Genomic DNA, 22366 nt, shown 5'->3' on the forward strand with positions numbered 1-22366 from the left:
TTTAACACTGACTTTAAATTTTCATGGGTTACGTACTTAAAAGTCTGTGACTGCTTAGTGCAGTTTTGAAATTTCATTTATCTCTAACCTAGTAAGAAAGTTTCAGTTTCTGCAGAGCAGGCAGTATGGCTAAACATCTGGTAATTTTGAGTGGGTGAGATAATGCGTGTGAAATATGCACCATCTTGGGTTCTCAACTTTACAATAACATGCTGATATTCTTTCCTTGGGTGCCAGCCACCAGTATATTTCTCACTTTCTCATGTTTCATGGCCTTGCATTTGATACCTACTCATCCTTCACTGCTGTGAGGACTGGCTAATGGACCAACATTTCAATAATAAATCCTCTGTTTTTACTGAAAATTAATTTCGGTGACTGACACAAACGTAGTGTGCCGTGTTCACGCTTGATTTGGCGACAAAGCCAGGTACTGCGTACACAAGTAAGAGATCATTTTCCTCGCAATACAGATGCCTATAAAATAAAATAAAATAATATTTCATTAAAACATGCTAGGGTAGGTTAAACACAAAACTTCATGATGAAGTGATTTATATGTTTTGGCATGATGGCTTTCCCCAGGAACTGTGAAAGGTTATAGAATTGAGTGTTGATTGCAGTAGGTAGGTGCAAGCATTTCCTAAAGTGAAAATGAGTGAGAGTATCTATTTGCCACTGGGTGTATCGTCATTGGTGCTTCTCGAAGCCATGTCTTTACTGTTTATGGGGAAATGGGCTGTGTTTAGTTTTAAAAAATAAAGTAGAACCTTGTTATAATGTTTTCCTGCTTATGTCATATTTTTGAAGTCAAAACATTTTCCCCATAATGTCAATGTGTTTAAATCCTTTTTATAATGTTTCATGAATTATGCATTTCTTGCCTATAATGTTTTGTTTTTTCCCCCTAAAATTCTAGAAATACAAAAAAAAATTAAACTTTGTGTATTTCTATATATAAAAGGTACTTGTGTTCACAGTTACACGTCTGTTTACACATTCATCTTGGAAAACCAACTAACAAATCCGTACATTCCTTGCCATTCTGGTGTTTTTTCACAATAAGTACATATTTATACAATATTTTAGTGTTCTAATTGTAAACTAAAGCTTTTTATATTGCTTATAGAGTTGAATTTATTTTATTCATAAATAGGAATCCACAAAAATTGCATGTTCAAATGATGAAGGAATTGTACACAAGCATTTCCACTCTAAATGCTTAACGTTGTGTAGTGAGAAACAGTTTTACAGAAATGGGCTGTGTATAAACAATAAAATAATCTGGAAGCTCCATAAAGTTGCTTTCCCCCCCCCCCCCCCCCTTATAAATTGTCGTAACAGGGTTTTACTGTATTAATATTTTGAAAGATAGGTGCATTACTGTTAAAATTACATAGTAATACTCTAGACTAGCAGGCTTGAAGTATTATTGTTAAAAATAAGCAAAAAAAGGCCCGTGCTTAAGGGCCCAACCTTGGCACAAATATGTTAAAAAATAACCCACGCAATTTGAAAACTGTTCAAGATATTCAAGTGATGTCTGTTTACGAAAAACATTTAAGAATATGCTGAGGATGGATGAGTCATTCTGTTTCCATATTTTGTTCTCACCTTTATTTTTAGAAGTGTCAATATGGTTAAAATGCATGTTTTCAAAATAATTTTTAGTCATGAAACTTCCGATGCAGATTATTGAAAGAACTCGAGGGACTTGCATTACACGTTTCTCTTCATTTCTTCATCATGTGATTATTATGTCATTGATGAGCAATCTTTCAAGCTATGAATATTTATTTTTTTAGGAATGGGGCTGCCGGATGGACAATCTGGTTCATCCCAAGGAATGGGCATGTTACAAGAAGGCGAGCAAGGTAAGAAACCATTATTTTTGCTTTCCCAAGGCATCTTGATTTGGTTTAATACCTGTGGGTTGAATATTGTGACAAGTATTCACACGTGCCATTTTTTTTTCCTCAGTTTTACTGATTATTTTTTGAATTTAAGCTTCTTTGGCCCATTATGGGAAAATGATAAGAGTTGATTTTTATGATGCGTGCGGACCATACAATAAAATTTTCACAGGAAAATGGCGGACTCATGTGTATGAACATAAACCCATTTTTATTTACTTTTATAAAAGTTAGGGGACATACCAAACATATTGGTGTGCCAAATGAAAATTTATGATGGTGAAACTACCCTTTGATATATTTGGAAAACTAAAATTGTCACAGTAAAGAGTAATATTAACGTTAAAAAAACTTAATGGTACTGGTAATGCACCAATTATAATATGTATTCTCCTTACAATTTTCTGTCAGGCTACGTAGCGTAGGTTCTGCCATATTTATGCCAAAAGATATAGAGTTGGTCTTCTACTTTCTTTAGTACCTACCACGTGTTTTAATGATTCAATAGTAAGATAATAAATTTTTTTTTTAATTTAAATAAATTACAGAGATGATTTTATGTATATATTTTTTAGATAGTTTCTGAAACCCAAAAATGGTTTTATTTTGTAAAAACAGTCTGTAATTCTGACGAAAAGCCTTGTTTCAGTAAGGGGAAAAACAAGATTTTTTCTTAATTTCCTGGCATGTTTTAAAATCATTCTGCAAGATGGCATTGTGATACTTCAAGTAGTTTATCATTTTATCAAATTGTTAAGTTAGGTATAAATATAATAATGTGATATTGTAAATTAGGTTTGTTGGTATAGGTTAGTGACATTTAAAATACTGTAATCAATAGGAATTACCAATCTAAAACGTAGCTAACATTCTCAGCACAATAAAGTGCTATGAAGAAGCACTTATATTTGTTAAAAGTTATATTTCTTGTACCTACATTATTTCATTTTTGATTCTTGAAACCTAGATTCAGATTCTAGGCACTCTGAGATTTGTATTTGAGAAAATTGGGATTCAAACCATCTCTACTTTTTTTTTTAAATTACGGATTACTGGATTATAAAAATTGTGCTTTAAGCATATATTTATATTTGTATGTATATACATGTACCTATATGAATACATTTTATTGCTTGATCATATTGCTGTAAAATTATTTAATACATCACTCAGTTCATTAGATTATTTCATACTAGGTAGTCTATAGCTTCTATTTTTTTCTAAAAAGTAATATTAAATTAATTACATTTGTTAGGAAATGAATTTCCATGAATTTGAATAGGTAATAAAAATAAAACTTTATAATACTCCAACCAGTATTTAATACTTAATTATTTAGTCATTAAAGGTGTGCGAAATATATAAAGTATTAACTTTTTAATGAATTTAAACAATGTGAGTGGTATTTTAATTAAATTCCTTGTTGAAAATCAGTCCAAGCTAAGGTTTAGTATATTTCAAGTCTCTTTCAGTTTTTATCGGAGACATTTTATTATATAGTTTAACCTTTCGCTCTGCAAATTTAATGATTCAATAATCAAAGTAGCTGCTCCGGTAGCGAATTCTAGCGACGGGTGCAGTAACAAATGTGAGCCGTGTACAGAAATTTAGAGATTGATACTGAATACAGGTTAATATGATTAAAAACCGTTATTTATGGTGAATATTAGTGACAAAATTGTGTTTATAAACTTTTTCAAGTGTATATAAGTGAGGTTATGTTCCTGTATGTATAATTTACTTGCATTATAAATAATTACATTATTAATTAATAAATAATAAATATTAATAAATGATAATAAACATCTAGCATATTTATTGATTTTCACTAATAATTGAAATTGATTGTGCTTTTTACTAAATTAGATAATTAATTTTTGTTGCAATAAATATTAAATATAAAATAGTTTGGTACCTTAAATCAAAAAGAAATATAACTTCTAGTGTGCTTAAATAAATACACACTTTTTTTTTTTTTTTCAAAACATTTTCTCTAGTCTTTTTTTTATTACATTCTTAACATGTGGTAGTTTATTTAAGTCAAAGTACTCGACAGTTCTCTAATTAACTGCCAAAATGTAAACTCATTAATAGATTCTGAATGTAATTTAGCAATGCATAGTTTTTTTTTACTGAAGGTAAAAACTCCCAGAAGCATAGAAATTAATAGGGACATAGTTTTATGAAATAGCTAAACTACATCATGAATTTCGATCCGGTTTTCACCATCATTTAGGAATTTCTTCCAGAAGGTTTATGTGTATAATACATTCATATTATATTTAAGGATAGAGAAATCTGGATGTTTTGTAATCAAGTCATAAAAAGACACTTTTAGGGCATTTACATGGCTTATGCTGACTTATATGTGTTTGACACATCAAATTAATGTACTAAAGAATTCTTAAAAAGGCCTATGGAAAAGTCTATGATAGCATATGTCTATCTTCTAAGGATGACTTGCAGTAACCATTTTAATCTTCCAAATTTGTTTTTTTTTTTTTTTTTTAAATATATTTGCAAAGCTTTTTTGACTAACATAGTTTTAATCCTATCCAATTAAAAATGTTAGTTACCTTTGGCATTTATGTTTACTTATAGTATAAGTATACTTTTAAGTACAAGTATACTTACAAGTATAAGTATAATTATTAAATCTAAATGCAATCACATTAGTAGATTGCAACTGTGTGAATCCATGGCGGGTCGCTAGATTTTATATAAAAGTTTGTCACCCATCGTTATTTTTAATTCTTTAGCATTACACACACTGATAATGCAATAAGTTACTCTGCATTCTACTTAAAATGTTAATAAAATTCTAGATGACTACTATCTTAAATTTGTTTCCTATGGTCATTATTTTAAACAGTATGTTCAAAAACAAGTTACCTATTGTTCAATGCTAATTGATTTATATTTTTAACTGTCGAGACTTATATTTATTTTATGCTTGATTAAACTATCCCAAGCTTTTGAAGCATTTTTTATTGCCTGTAAGCAGGAGAATAGAATCCTTGTACAGTCAAGGCTCTTTTTTAGCCTCCAAATGAAATGTAGCAAATGCATAGTGCAGATTGCAGAAGATTGTGTTCAACAAACAGAACTTAAATTATAATTTTTTATTAATTCTTTATTTTTTTACTATTTTGAAGTTTTCTAAATTCCTATCTATTTGACTTGTAACTTTTCAACTTTTAAGGTTTATTTGTTTATTATTTAATATTATATTTAATCTGAAAGTTATTTTTTTTTTTATTTGGCATTTCTTAGATTTTTGTAAGTATGTATGTAATGTAGTAAAAATTTTGTCTTCGTAAAAATTGTTTTTCAAGATACATATACATAACAGTTCTAAATTCGATCTAGGGAAGGAGGGCTTGCCATAGTGTTTTTTTCCAATGGTTTATATTAGTAAGAATTTAATGACATCATATATAAGATATACATATATATTCCAGGTATCTACATCAAATCAATATGTCTTGGTGTTATTTGTGGAAACAGATAGAAATAATTATAAAAATGGCATAATTTTAATTTTAATTTTAAACTCATTCCACCATCAAAAAATAATTTTCCTAGTGAAAATATTAAATAAAAAGTTATTTGAAACTCCTGAAGAGTGTTGTATAAACATTCTTGGGTTTTAAATTTTTGAGGAACCTGAAGTTTTGTTCTGAAGGTAGTATTCTTTGATAAAGTGGAACTCCCTTTTGAGGTAAGTCATAGAGTTTTTTTTTAGTTTTCATAAAGAATTTTGAAAAATGATTTCTTCATGTGTATTTATAATCTCTTTGCAGTTGTTAGTTAATAATTAACACCCATTTTTGTTTTGGAGAAAGATTAAAAGAATGTCTACTCTAAAATCTATTATCAACCTACATTGACATTTTTTTCAATTTTTTGTCCCTATACATAATTGGCCTTTTTGTATCACAATCTAACCTTGTATCGTAAGGATAGTGTATTTGTACTTGCTTTTGGTTTCTTCAATGTTCCACTGACAACAGCTGAAATGTTCTGTATGTTTTGTGAAGTAGTGGCACTTTTAGGTTGATTTTTAGTTTATTTTTGTCCCTCAAAATGTATGTAGACTGACTCTCCACTAGCCTCTTGTTCTGGAAACCCATTACAATCAGCATCAAAGCTAACTTCCGTGTATGAACATCTTGTTTCAGATTAAATTTTTGCAAATAAAAGGAATTTCTTCAAACCAAACTACTGTTCTCATAAGCAACATGACCAATGAGTAGACACTCTCTGCATTACCTCTATTGGTTCCCCCCTCCCCTTCTGTTGATTGTGATATTTTTAATGCTCTGGCCACAATTTTATTGTCCTGAAGGACTAGTAAGTACTGCTTTATAGGCAGTTCTGTTTGCATTCTGTGGTTCATCAACAGCTAGACTGGTGTTAATCCAACACTGATAGTAGTGTGTTTTGGTACTCCAAAAATAAACTATTATCTCATCTTGCTCAGAATTCCTTTTTAAGTGTGTTCTTGGCCACACAACAGGTCTTTTCTGCATGAACATTGGATCTAGGGTAAGGAGGGCTTGCCTTTATGATTTCTTTATCCCAGGCTTTTGCAAGCTGTTATCTTAGTAAGAATCTATGACATGTTATCTGATAAGACTACCTTTGATGCACAATGTGTAGGGAACAAAGCTTTCATTATAAAAATGGCTTATCTTGCTTGCTAGCTCGGGGTAAGCAGACCTACTTCCGGTTTGTAGTCACAAATACCCTCTCCCAATTTCTCAAATGGCAGTTCAGGTTCTTTGAGGAGGAGGGATTCCCATGGGCACTAGCTTCACTTTAAGCACAGATATTTAAAAGTTGTTCAATGCATGAATGGTCTTTCTGCAGTAGTTTCAACATATGTAATTTCTTTCATTGTGAAAAGTCACTCAGGAACAACAAACCTCTTGTCCATATGTAATTCATGTAAAACAAAGGTGCATATGTACTCAAGTTCCATTAGTGTTCTGGCCACCCTTCTTTGTAGTGTGTCACTTCGCAGAGTTCTGATTATTGACAATTATGCATTTGAACTCTTCCAGTCTGGCTGGAGAAACTTGCAAAGTGTCTTCTGCAACGCTCACCAGATGCAACTTTTCAGTTGGTAGGTTCTCATCTGTTGTCTCTCACTTAGGCAAATATAACAGTAATAAATACAAGGAATCTTTGCAATCATTCTTTTTATGTGAGTTTTTTTAGATGGCTTGTGTTAATTCATCTTGCTCGACATCAGCTCGGACACACTGATTTGAGAACAAATGTTTGAAGTTCTTGGCCTCTTTTTTTTCTTGGATTGAATTTTATTTTTCTTAAACTCAGTGTTTAACTTTCTGGCTCTGTACAACCATCTATTTCATCATGTTGTTCATTCTCTATTCTTTGCTGAAATTAAAAAAAAAATTGAAATAAGCAATCACCCCAGGAATATCTCATTCACTTCCTGAGAGTAGGAATCATGTTAAATTCTCTGCAAACAGCTCTGTTTAGTGTTGTAGGATCCAAGCATGTTCTTAATGATTTTTCACCTGTGTCCACTACTGTTTAGTTATTCATGTACCCTGTGTGTTAGTTATTTTCAGATATATCCCTAATTATTCAGGTGCTCTCAATTTTTCTGCAGTCTTTTCTTGAGTGCTACCACCCTGTGGGTACCCTATTGGTGGATTGGCTACTGGAGTCGCATGGCTGGCACACACGCCAGTGCCTCTGAATATATCTGCATTTTCAGATGTCCTGAAGATGTCTTCAATAAGTTCACTTTGTGGACTATATTTTCACAGGAACACAGCACAAGTAGTAGAATAGTACAACCAGGTAACCCTAAAATGGACAGTTTGTGATGGGTATTCTCCACAGTAAAGCTAATATTTTGAAGCTGTTCTGTTGCCTTTTTTTTGCCAAGTCCACACTGTTGAGTGTGCTTTTCTCTTCCACTGCTTGTTCGACACTTTGATTCACCCCAGATTTAGCATAGAGTTTAAATTTTCCCATTAATGATAGCAAGAAAACATCTACTTTTCTCGGATGAGACACCTGATTGACACAGGCGCTGTCTTTTCTTTCTCAGACTGGAAAACTGTCCAACTGCGTCGGAAACAATAACTGGTCCTAACACAGAACTTAACATGTTAATATAATATATTTTCACTCCAGTGAAGTGCTATGGTCGGGCTGGTCACGAGTTAGCTCGTGTCCAATGAGGTGTTGGCTGTGATATGGCAATATCTTAAGTCAATGTTTTTAAATTCCTTTGGACAGGGAATCCACTAAGCAAAGAAATGTCTGAGGTATTGTCAATTGAATACATTGCTCGTATCTGAATTTACATTTTAACCAAAGGCTAATTTTCAGAGTGGCACAAAAATATTAATTTCTGCCTGTTTAAGGCAGGAGTGGGCAAACTTTCAGTTATAAGGGTCAGCCAGCAATCAAATAAAAAAACAATTACCATTTGAAGCCTTAAGTCTGTCGGCCAGTGCAAACATCTGGGAACAAAACTTGTGGCCAATAGTAAAATATTTTATTCTTTGTTTTGAAAATTGATCAAAAAAAATTTGCTACTATTTTAAATCCCAATTTCTATCTGTTTTCACATTGCTTATATTATTACTCTTTACTTACATGTTACTGTTGTGTGATATAATTAAAGTGACTTAGTTTTTTGTACCTGTTGCCCATATTTTAGGATTGCAATGACTTTACATTTAAAGACAAATCCATAATTACTTCGTAAGATGTATCTGTTAACAAAATTATTTTAAATTTCTTAAAGTGTTATATCTAAATTAGTGTCATGAGCTTGAGAAAGTAAATGAGATTTTTTGTTTGGTATATCATGAACATTAAATAAAAATTTTGGAAGATTTAAAAGAAGTGGCTTTTCATAGAACCGTACACAATACAATTACAGTCAAGAATATTGACCCCATTTTTTAATGTTTCTTAAAGCAACTAAAAAATAATTTATCATCAATTTCCGTTTCCTGAAGCTGTTGTTTAGCATAGTAATGTTAATCTGGTTATGTTTATATAAGCAATTATACTTAAAACCCTTTCATTCCCACTGTTGTCATATGAAACAGTAACTTTCGTACCATAGATAAAATATTTAACCAAATATATTTGTTTTTTTTCTTTGGGCAGACATCTGGCTACGTATTCTATGTGATTGAATCAACTAAGTGTTGGCAGCACTGTTATGTGATGGTAAATTAAATTACTTATTTGGCGGCTGCTGCATTGTTATTGTTTTGAGAAAATAGTGTTCGGGGAAAATTTATTTTTTATAAGTTATTTTGCTAATTGACACTTGTTATCTCGGCAAGTTGATTCTTTATATGCAGGAGCACTATTATAAACTTGGTCTGTAGAGTAAATATTATTATTTTCGTAAAAATTATTTGTGGAAAACCTATGTTGCCAAATGGCAACAACGGGCAGATGAGTGTATGAATTTGAGTACATAGGCCCCTACTTGAGAATGATTGTTTACATTTAGTTTTTTAGAGTTCTATAATTTATTTGCAATGGGTACGTTCGCTGATGATGATTTGTTATTACAATTATGTATGCCTGATTTTACAAACTCTGATGTTGATTGGGACAGCGAGTCTGACGAGGAAAGTTCAGTTCCGATTGGGCGGTTTCCCCGAAAGGAACCAGATGCATTTGAACACATGGTGTTCTTTGAAGATGTTGAAGAGGTCGAAGTACTTTCAAGTGAAATAAGACCGTGCACAGCAGTTGCCGAAACAATTGACTTCAGTGAAGCAGGGCCTTCAACAGCACCCACCGAGAGAATTCTGGCTGCTGCAGGATCTTCAGGTACCAAGACACAGACATTGTCTGCACAAACTGTTGAAAATACTGCAAGTCAGCAGAAACCATCAAAGAAAGCGAAAGCACTTGTGGACTGGCATTTTCCAGAGGAACTGTTGTGCGATGAGAAAAAGTGGCTCGATTCCATTCCAGATCCTCCCTCTGCCAGAAATACAGTCACCGCAACAGTATTTCAATAAGTTTTATAGTGATGATATTGTTGATAATATTACCTATCAGAGTAATAAATACGCCTTTGAAAAGGATCACGTCACACCAAATATCAGCTCATGGGAAATAAAACAATATTTAGGTATATTATTACATATGGGAATTGTTGGTATGCCCCAATACCGAATGTTTTGGCAGAGCGAGAGTCGATATCCTCCAGTAGCTGACATTATGAGCCGCAATCGGTTTGAGTCCATCCGAAGGTACATACACTTTGCGGACAATGATGAGCTTGACGTATAAGACGCCAAGAGGGATCGATTGTTCAAAGTGCGTCCCATACTCTCTCACATGGGAAATGTTTTGCAAAGTCTCCCGCCCGAAGAAATGCAGAGCGTAGATGAGCAAATCATCCCGTTCAAATGGCGTTCTAGCTTGCGGCAATACTTGAAAAACAAGCCTCATAAGTGGGGCTACAAAGTGTTTACGCGATGTGGTGCCTCAGGTATTATGCACACATTTCGTATTTAAGGCGACAGCATGTGTACCGATTTTGGGATTGGGATTTCCGGAAACATTGTGCTTGAACTTGCTTCCACAATCCCCAACAACAAAAGTTATAAATTTTTTTTGATAACTGGTTTAGTTCGGTTCACCTTGCTACACAGTTGAAAGAGAGAGGCATTTGGTGTTTTGGCACAATAAGGGAGAATAGGATCCCAGCCTGCCCTTTGAAACCTGACAAAGACCTCAAGAAGAATGGAAGGGGGTCAAACAGTTACGCTGTAGATGCCAATAGTGGTGTGGTGGTCGTCAAGTGGATCGATAACAAAGCGATAAATTTTGTCTCAACATATTGTGCTGTCGATCCTGTTAGTACTTGTCAGCGGTGGTCAGCAAAAGAACAGAAGCGAGTACAAGTTTATCGTCCTGACATCGTAGACAAGTACAACATGTTCATGGGTGGGGTGGATCTGGCAGATATGCTGATGAATTGTACCGCATCACATTGAAGTCCAAACGAGGGTACATGCGCATTTTCCATTGGACCATCAATGAGTCTGTCGTGAACACGCAGGCATCACAAGCAGCTTAAAATTTCAGGCAAGCATCTCTCACTTCTAGAGTTTCAGGCACAAATTTCTGTTGGGTTGACGTCTGTTTCCGTAGATGTCAAGAGGAAACGTGGGAGGCCATCCTTGGATTCACCATCCCAATCTTCTTCAAAGAAGAAAGTAGTGCACCGGTCAGTGGCGCCTATCAGTGATGTTCGGTACAATGCCAATGGTCACTGGCCAATGCAAAGTAAGAAGGGCCGCTGTAAGCTATGCCCCAAGGGCTATAGCAGAATTACCTGTTCAAAGTGCAATGTTCACTTGTGTTTGATGGGGTCAAATAATTGTTTTGTAAACTTCCACCAAAAAAAGTGAATTCATTGTGTGTTGCATACTTCCTGTAGCCCTATTGTTATAATTTGCATTTTATGTTTGTACTATTTTCTGTAGGGCTAAATGATTGCTTTCTGTTATGGAGAATATGTTTTATACATTATGTTTTGTGATTATTGTGTAAGGCTAGGGCAATTTTTTTCTTGGCTAAACCAAAACTACAAATTGAAACATGTCATTTTTTTCTTAGTGTATTATGTAAAGCTGTGTTATGATCCATGCATTTCCAGTGTGTTTTGAACAGCTGGAGTATGTTTTATAAACTCAACAAGTTATTTTCTTGAGGAGCTCAAAATCAATATTTGAACTGATTTGCTGCCCAATGTTGCTGTTCGGCAACATAATTAAATTTTGTGTTAATTTTTTTTTTGTGAATTGTAATTTTGTGTTTCTAGTGTTATGTGTAAAGTTATTTTACATGGGTTCTCCCAACTGTTTTGTAGATTCATCTCGTTAAATTATGAAAATCAAATTTTGAACTAATTTGCTGCCCAATGTTGCCATTTGGCAACATCATTAAAATTAATGATAATCATCCTAATTATTTTTATTTTCATTCTCATGTCATTTTTTAGAGTATTTGTAACTATATATCAGACTCAGATAATTTTTTTTCCTTGACTTCAACTGTTTGGGAATGAAAGGGTTTTAATGCCTTCTTGTGTGTACATATCTATATGCAAGTGCTTTATTTGATTGTCTTCTTTGTACAAATTATGGGATTGGATTGCTTTTCTGGTATTTTTAATTCATTCTCTGTTTTGTTAACATTTTTTCAATCCTAAAGTTAATCTTTGATTGTTTGCCTTATATGCATTCAATTGTTCAGGATGACCTCAAATACAAGATTACCTCAAATATGAAATTATTTAATGTAGGACAATATTACATATAATAAAACCTCAGTTATTGGGTGACATTTAACATAGGAATACCATGAACATAATACATTCTTGATTGTAAGACTACCTCCAATGCTCCAAAGTATGTAAAACCTCAATATAAAACTTCATATGTAAGGGAGACCTGGACTAAAAGGGGAATCTGGAATATAAGTCGGTATTGATTATATGAAGACTTCAAATTTTAAACATAGTTTGGTGTGAAGCAACTTCGTTATGAGATTAAAAAAATATTATATTTAATGTAGAACAACTGACAACCAAATTGGCCAGTCTTGCATGTGAAATAAAGTTTGTTTTATTTCGCTTATGTGAAGTTTCATTAGTTTAAATTTTGATTAGAAACAGTCTAATCATAAATAGCAATGCCAATGCTATTTACTTTGTAATTTTGTATAAATCATTTTCTAGAAGTGTTCACCACTTAGTAAATATTCTGTTTTTAAGTTAAATTACAATATATATTTTTATTTCATATTCCACAAGTTAAAATCTTTTCACAATTATAGAAAAAAATTTTATTTGGAGGTGAATATTAACTAATTATTTTGATTTTGGAGAAAGTTCTGTAACTATTATTTCATTTTCATTTTGTTAAAGAAAAGGTGTATTTGCACAGCCCTATAAAATTTATTTTGATTCCGTTACATTTATCTGAGACTAAAACAAATATGACAGTGCAACAAAAATAAAACTTGATTATTCCAACACCATAATGTAATTAAAAAAAAGGTTCACTGAACAGATTTTCTCAAGATGCAGCATATTAAGAAACACTATGAAAATTAAAAATATAGTGATGAATTTGTTGCTAAATATGTAGTGTGGATACCATCTTGTAAACGGTATAGTTGGCATGAGGAAAGATACATAAAAACATATATTTGCTTTGTAACCAAAATAGTATTATGTCCCTTCTAAGTAATTTTCAGAAGTGCCAATGCAGTCTGCTAAACAAAACACATATTTTTCAAACCACAAATGTAAACCAAGTTTTAGTTGTACAATTTAAAGATTTAACATTTGGCAATTTTTTTTAATATTTGTCTTTTTATAAAAATCTTACTTATTCAGATTTTTCCAAAGCACAAGTGATATCATTTAAATCTCTGGATTGTGTTTGTATGATCTTTAGAAACACTTTAAATATTTGTTGAAATAACTTTTCGTTGTTTTGACAAAAACCTTATATATTCTTTGGGTTACTATAAATGAGGGTAAACTTTACTTCTTAAATAACTGATAACGTCTTTTTATAAAAAAAAAATCTTCCAGATAATCAGTACAGTAATTTTGTAACTATGATGTAATTTATGTGGAGTTTTAACAACCCCCATCCTGGCCATTATTTGTTGTGGAACTACCTAAATCCTTGTAAGTTTTTTATCATGTGCCTGTATTAGCATTTATCAGTCAACATAAAATGGATCTATGAGTTTACAATTTTTTATTATAGTATTAGTTTTTAAATTGGTGACAAAGTTATAAAATCTGTAACTTCTTGGATATACAGCAGCTGCAGTGCTTATTTTTTCTTAAGGTTAGGTAGATGTATATTGAATCTACTGTTTGTCCATAGGTAAGTTCATTACGTAAATTGTACTTGTGTGTTTTTGTATTTTGTATGTTGTTAGGTTACATTAGCTTTTTTCTAAGGAAATATATTTTATTAGGTATTTACAAGAAAAGTGATTACCTAATTGCATGTGATCATGAGTTTTATTTTACATAGGTAGGTCCAGTTGTAGTTAGTTGTATTCTTCATTATTGTATTATATTTATAGTTCTACTCTATTCCTGGTGTCTAGTTCCTGTTCTTAAAAATCAGTTCTCGGTTCTAGGTTAACCTCCACAGAATTTCTGATCACATTAAAGATTACAGTATGTCCTAATAAATGGTTTGTTTATTTGTTCATTATGACTTATCAGCGTCCCCCTTCACCGTAATCCGATCACAAACAAGTCACCTAGCAGCTAGGTAGCACAGTTGCTTCACGCCTGACTTGATGACTGGAGCAGCACTGTGTGATAGCAGTAACTAGTAATACATAATTACAACTGTTTTTGAATGTTTAATTTAAGCAAACCGATAAAAAATTGATTCAGAAAAATGTAAATATCGGTTTGTCAGAGATAGAGTAATTCATAAAAATTTTAAATAATAAAAACTAATATGACGGTAAAAAAAAATCAAAACATTTTTTCAACTTATGAATGTACTATTATAATATAATGGGTGAGGGGTGTAACCCTCAAGTTAATAGAGGTATGGTAAAAGAGTATATATGCACGTAATCTCGAGTTAAAAGTGATATAGCAGCGAGAGTGGTAGCAAGTACCTACAGTTCATGACTAGTACAAAACTATAAATCATGGCTGTTTATTTGTAAGATAAGCCATATAATTATATTAACTCTTTGTTGTTTTTCCACCGATCTAATTTTAGTTGAAATGATCATCCCTGTTTACAAGAAGTGAAAAGATGGAGAAAAAAAGTAGGGTGAGATTCTTGGCACCAAGTACACTTTTATTTACACTTAGGACACTTCCTGCTGGCATTGTCTATACAGATAGGCGGCCTAAAACAAAGGGGTCAAGGGAGGAAGTAAAGACTGCAAGCTTTCGCCGGCCATTTTGAAAGATTAGCGATAGTTTACAGGGTGCAAGGGTCTGACTCGTGCTTAGATTGCAGAACAGAGCAAATGGCACCTACTTTTTCCAAATTGAGATTATGTGGATTATGAACATAAATATTCTTAATTTGTATGCTATTGATAATTATACCAAGTTTTAGTGGATTTTTAATTTTACTATTTGTTGATTATACCAACGCCATATAATAGTGTCTTTTGATAGCATTATTACAGCAGTATACTTTCTGAGAAAGAAAAAATTATATATCTAACCACTAATTTTATTTCACAGGAAAAACTATTTGTAGCAGACTACCACAATTAATAACAAGTGTTATGTTCAAACAGAGCCGACATTTTTAGTATCAAAAGATGTAAAAAAGAAAATTTATTAAAAAAAGGTGGAAACCAATATGGTTCTTTCAGTTACATTCTTTAGGAATAAGAATTTAGTACTCTCAGATGATGATGTTGATTAAAATATGCAAGAAAATGTATTTCCAAAATTCTTGTACCAATTATTTCTTTAAAAAATAAGAAATAAAAAAACACATTTAAAAAAATTCATTATACTTTAATTATTGTTGGGTATTTTTGACTACACAGCACATTGAAACAAGAACAGTGCTGATGGTATTTATTGTGCCGTGGAGAGAGAGTAAATGCATTAAAATGCACGCTGCAACCTGAGATTGAGACATGCTGTAGTATCTATTCATTGGCGTAAAGGGAAGTTAGAAAGACAAGTCTGTGTATATTGCCCACAATACATGTCCCCTACAACAAATATCGGGAATCTACTGTATTTTCACTGCGGGAAAGGTTTGGCTGTTAAGATTTCTGCGGTATCCGAACTATACTTACAATTCTTGGTGCCAGTTAAATTGCCATGAACTGGTGAAACCAGGATCAATACATCAATGTGTGTGTGTTTACATTACACACACTTCACACATTAAATATGATTGAGTTGTCAAGTTAAAGTGCTTTGCAGATTTTAATTTCATTATTTGAGTTTCGAATTCTGTGTTTACAAATGCTGTAAGTAGTCCAGTTGTAAAGGAATAATAATTTTCAATTTTTAACAGTTATGTTGATATGTGTTTAAATATTTCTAAGTGCTCTTATTTATTTCGGAAAACCTTTTATGTAAAATTGAATGTAAAATTTTTTCATACTGTGCTAAAATATTTTAGTAGGTGTCTTTGAATTATGTACCTGGTTCACCTATGTATTTTGTTTAGCCACGTTGCAAATATAATCAGCATTTTTGTATGAATAAAATTTGCTTTTCTTCCTGCTCCTTTCTTGAAAATTGTAATTGTATATATAATAATATATTGTATGTATATGTGTATATATATATATATATATATATATATATATATATATATATATATATATATATAATTTATTTGTAGAGTGAGGGATAGATAGATATATCTCCAGAAAAAAATGAGTTTGTAATGAGTTGCCATGACAGTGTCTTGCAAGTAGCATGACTGAAAGAAGTTGGATTATTAACTGTATTTAAATCAGTTACAATTATTTATATAGCTCCTAACATGTTTTACGAAAAATAATTTCAAAAGGATGGATGTTTTGCATTTTACAAGGTAAGTGAACATTTTTTATCAGTATATTAATAAGTTATTGTGATAGTAGTGTATTGTTTAAGTGGGTATTTGTTAAAATAAAATTGTTGAATAGAAAAATCTGATGAGTAGTTTTAGGCTATAGAAAACCAGAGATTTTGTTACTAACCAAAAAATATTTTTAATTGGTCGCTTAATACAGTGAATTAGAAAGGTTTCTTTACTGTATTTTATCTTTTTTGTATATGTTTTTCCCAGCTTATAAATCAGCTGGGCGGTTTAGACAAACTGGAAACACCAAAAAGCATTGCCATGTAAAACTGGCATGTTACTGTAAAATTATTTTACCCCAGATGCAAATACTGACTATTTAAAATCTTTTGCACTTTGCATACAGAAATATTGTATGTACACTTGTTTTTCATTACATATTATAAATGGAGAAGTACAGAGTTTGTGAGATAAAGTTTTAATAAAAAAATTATATAAAACCATTATAAACAAGCATGCAATGGCTTCTTGCCTTTTAACAAAGAAATCTGTAACATTAGCCATAAAAAATGCTGTTGATGGGAAAAAAAACTATTTTTGACCATGATCACTGGGCTCTTCAGTGTATAATGCAAACAAGTGCCACTAGTCTTGCTGAAATGTGAGCTGAAATAGCAAGCAATTCATCAACAATGTAATATGAATCCACAGTTTATGGGAGAAAATGGTTTGTATTTTTCAACCCTTCAAACAAGATGCCTTTTTAGTTAATCTTGATGTGGTATAAACATTTTTCCTACATTTTCTTACATTTTGCAGTATTTTGAGTACTATGCTGCAACTGTGTGTAATGTACAAAACTTGCATAAATATAGCCATATTGTTTGTTATGTATTGCAAATTTACTTTATAGTATTGCTCTACAGGTTAATGACTAATAGAGAGTATTAATGAACCGTCAGATTGGTATAATTAGTTATATGTAAAAATGTTTTATTTAACAAGTACAACAATTACAGTTAAGCCTTTATATTAAGAAGTTATACATTTAAAAGTGCGAGGGAAGCATCATCAACATAGATTACATATTACTACTATCCTATCTGAACCATGAATAAAATATTTATATTGGATTTAATGCAGTGGTGAACTCAACTATACCATCGCTGCAGCTGAGAAAGAAATTTCAACCGATGGCTGCACGTCGAACCCACCAAGGTTCAAAGTTGGGCTGTTGCGTCTTCTTCGGAAGCTCTTTGCCTCGCTGGCACCCGGATCTGCAGCAGCTCGCTTGCTGGCGTAACAGTTTCAAAGACCTCGTTTCTAGCGCGTTCCCCATATTTAACAAGTGTGACGCGCGCAGGGTCAGTGCTTCTGCCGTCATTTCTCTCTGTGGCGATTAGGCACGTAGCTCTGACCATTGCCCCCATGAACTCGCTGACAACGTTTTGCTATCTGCGGCTCATTTGTGCTAAGCTTAAAGAGTGCTATTTGCTTCGTCTAACGACAATATGTTCATCAGAAACATATTCAGAACTACATTTTATACAATTAAAATATTTTGAACTTTTTTGTAATTTTATTTGTACACCTGCATTTTGTTTGCTCTACATCTGCAGCCAAATGCAATTAAAGATCACCATGCGTCAACATTTGGACTGAATCTTTTGTGCTCAGTCGCATGAAGTTTAGCAGCTGTAAAATCAACATCACCCATTGATTGAAGCTTTAAAAAGTGATTTAACTCCTGAGGTAAGGAAGTAATGTGATGTGTATATGTGGGTCTTCTGTTATAGTGTAAGTTAATGGAGGCATTAAGGGCTCAGCCTAACGGGAAGCTTGTTCAAGTGAGTGGAGCACAATATAGTGCTAAGGGCCACGCTTACTGGTGTGACTAACAGATTGTCTCTATGCTCAAGACTACCAGATGTCTAGTGTGCACGAGTGGTGACCCTAGCATTTTATACTTTGTGAGTGGAATGTCTGTAGTAAAGTTTAAGACTAGTGGCTTACCTTATATGTTTTAATATACAGCAGTTTACAATATATGGTTTTGGTTATGTTGAAGATTGATTGTATTATGTATGCAGTCAAAAAAGTACCATTGCTCAATTGACTGAAAAGTGTAGTCTTTTCATGGACATACATTTTTGCAAACCATTGGTTTGTTATTTGCGAAAAGAATGGAGATTTCAAACACTTTTGCAACACGTTTCAAGCAGCCAATGGACGGGGGGCTTAATATTTACATTTGATTGGTAGCCAGGGTAAATGATGTCCTTTTAAAAATATGTTCAAGAACCTTCTTCTCTAACCATATTTAATTCATTAATTTTTTTTCTCCCAAGATTTAAGAAGCGTGTAAGTGTGAATATTTAAGGAAAATTCAAGAGATCCAGAGAAATGCCAGAACGTAACTGTGAAGTTTTACTTTGAGTAAGTATGTTTGGAAAAGTGTGTCTTTGTTTGAATTTTAAATAATTGGCATTGAGCATTTGACCTGTCTACATCTCAGTTCTTCAAATTCAATCGGCAGTTAACACCTGGTACGTATTTTTAAACGTTTTCCAACCTTCTAGCCTGCATCGATGTTTCCTTGTGGTCTGCACTGTTTGAAACTGTGCAGATGCTTAAGAGGCCACTCCAGTGTTTCAGGGGCACTACGCAACCCGTGTTAACCTCTCAAGATTCAATGCTATTTTCATTTTCCTTATAACTAATTAACTAATATAGATTTCGAAATGATGCTTGCTTGATTATGTAAGACAACGATGCTCTTATCAAAGCCCCTTTCCTTCAAAAACGTTTATAAATTGTGGTTCAAACCTAGACAATACACTTATGCATATTAGTAAAGATTAGTATAAAACATGCACATTTTTGAAGAAAGGGGTTGTGATAAGAGCATCGTTGTCTTACATATCAAGCAAGCATCGTTTCGAAATCTATATTAGTTAATTATTTATAAGCAAAATGAAAATGGCATTGAATCTTGTGAGGTTGACGCGGGTTGCATAGTGCCCCTGAAACACTGGGTTGCGTAGTGCCCCTGAAACACTGGAGTGGCCTCTTAAGTGGTGTAGCTGGAAGTAGTTGGTTACTCCTACGACGGAGGTGTCTTCGTAGGTGACGTGATGCTGGTGCGAAGCCGACGGGGCTTCCCCCAGCTGGTGCACGGCGGCTGCATGTTCGCGCTGCACCACGTCTCGCCCAGGGACCGCAGGGCCCAGTGGAAGTGCCTGGACCAGTACAGCATGTGCCGTGCGCGCGTCCACACCCGGGGCTCGGCTCTCGTGGTGCGCAGCGTGCTGCACAACCACCCGCCCCACGCCGACAAGATAGAGCAGCGCAGGCACACCATGTTCCCTCTGCTTGACGCCCTCTCCAGCATTTTCGACCAGCGGAGAGACTGCTTATAGAAACTGAATCACACCGGGCTCAATATGACCGTTTATTTCTCATCAGCAAAAACTTTAAAAAAAAAAATTATATTTAAAGCTATATTTTTTTTACTTAACAATACACACTTGTGGCTGAAAAAAACGTTACCCGGCACCGTAGTTGGTAAAACGGTCTTTAACCTATTTTTGCTGTAATACCATTGGTGCTGCTCTTCCGAAATAAATCTTTGACAGTGCTATAATATATTCCAAAAAAAAATTACTGTTATTTAAATTCAATGAAGTATTTTTATTTTGTTCAACGGAAAAGGCTTACCTGTTACATTTCAAGATTGGCCCAGCAAGACAATGTAATGGTAACAAGTTTAAATACTTCAGGTAACTGAGCGTTTGGTAGTGATTTTGTGCACTTGCAATATTCTTAGGCTACAGTTATAGCATATTCAACACCCAAAACCGTATTTTTGGATCTTGGAATACCAGCCTCAGACTCTTGGAATACGGGCCTTAGACCTTAAACTGTGTACATGTCTCAAGAGGCCTTACTTAAAAAAAAAATATATCAATACTTTGGCTGGTCCCTGACATGCAGGCATGAAATTCTCTTTACTTTTTTTAAAAAACTGCTAAACAACATATCAAAATAATCAAATCATTAAGTGACGAGTTGACAGTGTGAAAACTTCACCTTACAAAGGTGTTGAGGTATCGCATTGTCCAATCAACCAAACCAAATTTTCTAAAAATGATATTCAGTAAAAATACTAGTCAAAGCCTTACAATTATTGTTTCACAGTTGCATGGTATCAAGGAAGACATGTCAATTAGCATAATTTATTTTATATACATTGTGACCAACTACATACTTGGTTTCATTGTTTTCAACTTTAATAAACTTGGATAAAAGACCATTGCAGAGCTGTTTGGCTCAAAAATGCAGTTTCATTTAAGATCATGTCAAATAGTACCGAAATCAACATTTTTTGGCCTTAACAAGACTTATGTTAAGAAAGAACAACACTTTAAGATACAAGGACTATAGCACAAAAAAACAGACACAAATTATGTACAGCACTCATTAGGCTTCCAAAAATGAAAGAAGAAAAAACTAAGTTTCAAGAACAGTTATCTACTTGCGACTTCAGTTAGTTTCATATACATATGACTCTTGCCCATTGTTTTAATGTCATCAAAAATTGGTTATTTACTCCCTATATTGCAAGAATCATCCAGAGAACACTGTAAACTTAAAACAGATTTATATCACTTTGGCTGCATTCAATAACCGAATTCCATGTTGGTATTTCTTGTCTCTTTATCTAAATTTTCAAAGTGTTATCTCTGTCTAAATTAATTAAGCTGTATGTTGTAATACAAAAATAACATAAAAATAAATTACGCCTTGCAAAAACATTATTTTTTAACATGTGGCCCCAAAGATTATTCAGACTTATTGTTCTCTGAAACTTATGTGAGGTTCATTCCATTTTACGTCACCAAGTCATGACACCCACCACCTCAGATTTTTTAATGTTGTACTATCCGAAACTGAAATTAGTATTATAAAAATAAAAATAAGTTAATAGCTTTTGAAACAGGATAATGTTTAAACATTTTATTCTGGACAGTTAACCACATAATTTTTAGCAAGATACACACACTTCAGTTTTTGTAGTTATGGTAGTTGGTTAAACTGCCTAATTTTTTATGGTGCTAATCGGCCAGTGTAAGGCCCATTCTGCAATGGCATGGAAACTGAGAAGGATATCTGGGAAAATTTCACTATCATGCCTGCTGCTTCTACGATGCACAGAAACATAACAAATGACAATAAATGAAATTGCATTTCAAGGTTACAAAAGATTATTTAATTTAAACAACAAATTATGTTCGAAACCATGGCATGGGCAGAATTTACGCATATAATAATAATAAATGATTAAGTAATTATAAAACAATAGATAGTCTTAGTATGTGAAACTTTTTTTAACATGTTCAGAACATAAACAAACATGGCTACATCCACAGCCAAGTACTCGGCTTCTATTGGTCACATGGAGCAACGTAAATGGAAGAGCTTAGAATTGCTGAGCTAATCTGTGCGGGTCCATCTGTGCCTGTTATTGTAGAAACTCAATGTCATGAGATCCGTCTTCATATCCGCATCATTGTAGAAAGGGCCTGAACAATTACATAATACTATCTTTAGTGGCATTTGGTTGTACGTGTTATTTTTTAATTTCGATTGCATTCATCCTCTATATGGAAAATACTCTGAATATAACTTCAAAGTTGAAAGTTGTTTGGCAGTATTAAGTAAAGAATGCCAACCAAACCACCATATGTAGGAAGTGTGAAAAAAATTATCAAAACAAGTTATGGTAGCACATTAGGATTAATACTCACACTCAATTGAAAAGAGAATTCTATACTCAAGGAAAATGTGAAGGAGAATCCAAAATAATAATAG

At 33.1% G+C, this 22366-nt stretch overlaps 1 protein-coding gene across 39 annotated transcripts in view; it reads left to right on the forward strand.

Annotated features, from left to right (window-relative positions):
* The window catches only part of LOC134542139 (protein tramtrack, beta isoform-like), a 118064-nt gene that overhangs the window by 9025 nt on the left and 86673 nt on the right, over positions 1 to 22366 (forward strand). For 36 of the 39 annotated variants that reach the window (XM_063386114.1, XM_063386135.1, XM_063386138.1 and 33 more), the window contains exon 5: positions 1806 to 1874. In XM_063386114.1, coding sequence (XP_063242184.1) covers positions 1806 to 1874 — 69 coding nt within the window. Of the gene's footprint in view, positions 1 to 1805; positions 1875 to 11096; positions 12627 to 15201; positions 16172 to 19621; positions 20176 to 22366 lie in introns of those variants that run through there. The other 3 variants (XM_063386115.1, XM_063386126.1, XM_063386153.1) reach the window with 3 other exon arrangements.

Source organism: Bacillus rossius (assembly GCF_032445375.1).
Source record: "Bacillus rossius redtenbacheri isolate Brsri chromosome 4 unlocalized genomic scaffold, Brsri_v3 Brsri_v3_scf4_2, whole genome shotgun sequence".
Classification (NCBI taxonomy): domain Eukaryota; kingdom Metazoa; phylum Arthropoda; class Insecta; order Phasmatodea; family Bacillidae; genus Bacillus; species Bacillus rossius.